The 4,796-nt window shown below is 51.2% G+C and overlaps 1 protein-coding gene across 1 annotated transcript in view; it reads right to left on the bottom strand.

The window, feature by feature from the left end:
- Window positions 1-4,796, bottom strand: part of zc3h12ab (zinc finger CCCH-type containing 12Ab) — a 13,263-nt gene continuing 8,467 nt past the window's right edge. The window contains exons 5-7 of the mRNA XM_008423000.2: window positions 2,296-2,530; window positions 2,119-2,219; window positions 1-1,676 (exon numbers count right to left, since the gene is read on the bottom strand). Of these exons, the coding sequence (XP_008421222.2) occupies window positions 904-1,676; window positions 2,119-2,219; window positions 2,296-2,530 (1,109 nt within the window). The 3' untranslated portion in view covers window positions 1-903. The remainder of the gene's footprint in view (window positions 1,677-2,118; window positions 2,220-2,295; window positions 2,531-4,796) is intronic.

A 4,796-nucleotide genomic window follows, 5' to 3' on the forward strand; every position in this document is an offset into this window, starting at 1 on the left:
TTAATGTAAAATATGGAGTTTTATTAAGATGTTGGTTTTTAGAACAACCCACTTGGTTTTACATCCATGTGAACACATCAAGGCCTTAAAGGTTTTAAAACATAAAACAGGACAATTCACAAATAATCAAAGGCAGAAAATAAAAACAGGAAAATCAAAAATAATTCCCAGTCAGCAGCAGAACTGAACCTCATAAAGGTGAATCTGTTCCCGTCCAGGATTAGCTCACGCTAACAAGCTAACAAGCTAACAAGCTAACCTGTCTGGTCTAAACCGGCTCAGATTCAAACGGTTCCAGAGGTGAAGAAACAGAGACAGACAGATTTTACAAGCCGTTGCCATGGTTTCCACGGCAGAGGTTACGTCACACTCAGAACCAGCACTGCAGCTCACTACTGCCCCCTCTGGCCAGATGTAACAATACTTCCATATTTTGGCTCTAAAATGATTAAAATGATTGAGATTCAAGCGACATGAAGCCGGTTCAGAGGTCCGGTTCTGCTTGGTCAGAACCTCATGGTTCTGTTCATCTGGACCGGACCACACAGCCTAAAATAATTAGATGAATTTTCACATTAATTTATTTTATAAAACTTATTATGACTGAGGTCAAAGGTCGAGGTGTTTCTGTCTGAATGAGAACATCGTGGAGGAAAAGGTTCCGGAGGTTCTGACCCGGTAACGCTCTAAACGGGCCGAGCTCAGGCCCGTTTGGTTACTTTAATTAAATGAAGATACAATTTGTATCAGATGACCAGCGCTGGTTCCTGACCGACCCGGTTCAACCCGGTCTGACCCGGTCCGGATCCAGAGCGTTGGGATTATTCCCAGGTGGATACCACGATACCAAAACACACCGACTGATGCTGGTCTGAGGGACGACCCGACCCGACCCGACCCGACTCACCTCAGGGACCTGTTCTGACTCTGGAGGGCCAGGATCTCTGCCACCAGAACCTGCGGGTCCAGAACCTGGGGGAACCGGTCCATGGCCGAGTCCACCAGCTGGGCGCTGAAGATGGCCAGGAGCTTCTTCCGGACCACCTCCCTCTGCTCTGGACCCGGTTCTGGACCCGGACCAGTCTCCCATGCGGCCCGGTCCAATGCCGGGCCGTGAGCCTCGGGGATCCGTCCGAACGGGTCGGACCAGTACCGGTGCTGGTGGGTTTGGACTCTGCGGTGCTGGAAGTCCGGAGGCTGGCTGTAGGCGGGTCTGCTGAGCGGAACCGGGCCACAGCTGGGGTACCGGGCCGGGCTGTAGCGGACCGGGTCGGTCGGAACCATCCGGGACGGGCCGTGTGAGCAGCAGCTGCAGTACGGTACCGGCCCGGTTCCGTACGGCGTGCCGTACTTCGGGTCGGGGAGACTCCACGGGTTCTGACTGTCTATGGATCCCAGGCCGGAGTCCAGCTGGTCCTGGGAGCCCTGGTTCCGGACGGGTCCGCGGTCCGGTTGCAGGCCCGCCTTCTCCTTCCTGGACTGGGACTTTCTGCCGGAGCGGTGTCCGGACCGGACCGGTTCCGGCTTCCTTCCAGAACTGCTGCCGTGTGCCAGAGTCAGCTTGCGGGCCAGGTCGTCCACCAGAGGCGGGTTCGGGTCCGGAACCGGGCCGGGGTTCTGTTTGGACCGCTCCGGATGGTGGAACTTGCATTTGGTGCCGTACGTACATTTCTTCCCTGGAAGCAGAAACCAGAAGGTTCTGTCAGAACCGACCCGTCCAGAACCGGGCCTCACAGAACCTCATCAGAACTCAATTCAAATTTATAGTTTATATCCTCAAACTAAAACATTTCATCTGACAGAACCCGTCCAGAACCCAGACCCGGTTCTGCTGTCTAAGGGTTCTACTGGGCCCGGTCAGCAAGGCCCAGCTGGATCAGCAGAACCCGGCCAAAACCGGACCTGGTTACCTGGAAGGAGGGACAGAGAGGATCCGGTTCTGATCTGATCCGGTTCTGATCGGTTCTGGCTGTCTGGGTTGGTGAAGGTCCGATCTGAACCCGGTAGAACCAGACCAGTGTTCTGCTCTCCTATTGGACCCTGAGCTGACAGAATGTTTCTGCTTCCTGTTTGTGGAGCCTGGAGGACTTCCTGCCGCAGCAGGAAGTGACGTCTCACCGTAGGGACACGCCGGCTTCTTCTGCGTCTTCGGGAACTTCCGCAGGAAGTTCTCCAGGTCGGGTCCGTGTCGGCCCAGCGGGTCGTCTGGCGGCATGAACCTGTCGGGTCGAAGCGAGCCGTCAGTGAAATGGCGGCCGGTCGTGGGCGGCGGGAAGCGGAGGGGGCGGGGCTTACTTGTTGTTGACGAAGGAGTACATGAGCAGCCGCTCCTCGATGAAGCGGCGCCACTCGGGCTTGTCGCCCTGCAGGTCGCGGTAAAGGTCGTTGGACACGACGACGCCGTCCGACTCGAAGGCGTGCTTCACGATGAAGCAGTCGTCGTTGCAGACGACGCGTTTCCCTGCGACGCGGCGGGACGGCGTGAACACCAGGATCTTCTTCTTCTCCAGCTCCCGCAGGATGTGCTGATCTGCTCAGGGGGGCAGAACGTTAGCGCCGTTAGCTCGGCTTCCTGCACCGCCACCAGGGGGCAACACCTCGTCATGGTTTCATGTGGAGGATGAAAATAAAAGTTAAAAACAGTAAAAATGTTGTGTCAGTTTCTTTTAACATTAACTGAGCAATAAATCAAAAGTCTTATTAAAAATATGTTTTCACAATCAAACGATCGATAAATGATCAACCTCGTTGGAACCGTGGAAATCTGCCCCAATAAGTCACATAATCAATTAAATCACATGATTAATGAAAATGAAATGAGAATTTCCACATTCTTCTCCACCGGTGGCGGCCATGTTGGATTTCTGAGTCAACGGTTGGTCAGCATCAGCTGCTTCTTCCTGCGACCTGCTCCAGTTGGTTATCCTGACTCTGACCTTTGACCTCAGGGTTCATAGCTGCATTCAGCTGAAGTTATAAACTCAGAAATCTCCACTGAAACAGTTTGGATCAGAACCCGTCTGGTTCTTCACAGGCTTGATGAAACTAAAGGAAAGAATCTCAGTTGTCATGTTTGACCTCAGGCTTTCATCTGGTCCTAAAGCTGGGACTCAAACCAGTCGCAGGACTCTGGGTCCGACCCTCCATGACGCCGCGCTGCTGTTTCCAGGAAGCTGCTGTTTCTTCTAGAATCAGGTTTTCCTCTGACCTGGTTCGTTACATTCACATCCTGCAGCCGGAGCTTATCTGCATGAGCAATCTGTTCATTTTCATGATGCAAACCAGATGAAGCTGCGGCACACGCTCGTGTTTTTGGTGTCAACCAGCGGAAAAAACAACATTTTTATCTTCACGACTTCAGTAAGAAGGAGAGCAGATAAAGCTCTTCGCTCGGAGCCTGGAAAGAAAACGAAGAAGTGACCCTGAGGGTTTTTCCCATCAGAACGTCAGAGTTAACCACGTCCTGCTGCAGAACCAAACTGCGCTCAGCACCGCCGCTCCCTCTGCCCACAGAGCAACAAACCCAGCGGTTTCATTCTGCCGGGATGAAGACTGGGACCGTTTGGGGTTTGGTGAAGACGTGAAGCAGGTGATATCACCGGGTTTCCATGACAACCAGAGGACATCCAGTCTGACACCAACCATGAGAAAATCACCATGAAGTGACTGCAGATAAAAGGATGGGAGGCTAACGTTAGCTTATGTTAGCCTCCCATAAAATGGGAGATTTTAATCATCACTTGTTTATATAAGAGTAAGAGTCACAAAATGATTAGTATTCCTGTGTATTATACGTGTTTTAGATTGAAATGGACCAAAATATGGATAAATCAAAAAGAAAGAAAAACGGAACCAAAATGCGGACAGCGTTTCACCAGGAGGCCTAAAGGGAGGAGCCCATGGATTTTAAACTGTTTATTGCTGAACTACAGCAATGCATAGCTGCTAAGTCTATTATACAGAATTAAAAGAGCAATAAACTGATCACTCTTCGAGAGCAGCAGAGAAAAGTTTGTTGTACAAAGTCGGTCTGACTTTTCTTTTCCTGCTGGTGCTGATGATCTCTGGACAGCTGCTCCTGTAGGAGTCCAGTTACCTCACTGACCACATGGCGCTTCTGGATCCTCACAAACCAAACTTACTATGAACGGATCCCGTCTGGTTACAGTTGAATCCAGCAGAGCTTCCCGCTGCTCCTCCGCCCGATGAGCAGCGGGAAGCTCTGCTGGCTCAGCAGCGGCTCTGAACCGACATGCAGACGGCGGCAGAGATGACCTCTATCTGACCCTCAGGGTGAAGCTTGGACCTGGTTTACAGATGCAGGCAAACCATATTTTATAAGAGCGTAAAGCTGCCAGGTTAGAAGCTTCAATACCAGGATGACGCTGATCAGGAAGCCTGACATCATGACGCGTTGTCCCACTTCACTCCGGTAGATTATTTATTTATTTTTAATGTTTTTTTCTGCACTAGTTTATTTGACAGCAATCTGACTGTAAGGGGCAGAGAGAGCAGAGAGAGCAGAGAGAGGCCTGATGGGTCCAGCGCATGGAGGACGGGAGTCGGACTCCTGACCACCGTGGCTGAAGCCTCTGTATACGAGGCGCCGCGCTAACCACCGCGCCGCAACGCCCCAATGCGGGAGCCTATGCTGTAATTTACAGTTTGTCTTTGGTAAATTATTTACATTTTTATACAATTTGAGCTTTCTGACGAACTCACCTAGTTTATCTTATTTCATTTCCTTGGAAAAATCAGTTTAGTCATGTGATAGCGACTCATTGCAGAGAAAAGAA

Source organism: Poecilia reticulata, linkage group LG11 (assembly GCF_000633615.1).
Source record: "Poecilia reticulata strain Guanapo linkage group LG11, Guppy_female_1.0+MT, whole genome shotgun sequence".
Taxonomy (NCBI): domain Eukaryota; kingdom Metazoa; phylum Chordata; class Actinopteri; order Cyprinodontiformes; family Poeciliidae; genus Poecilia; species Poecilia reticulata.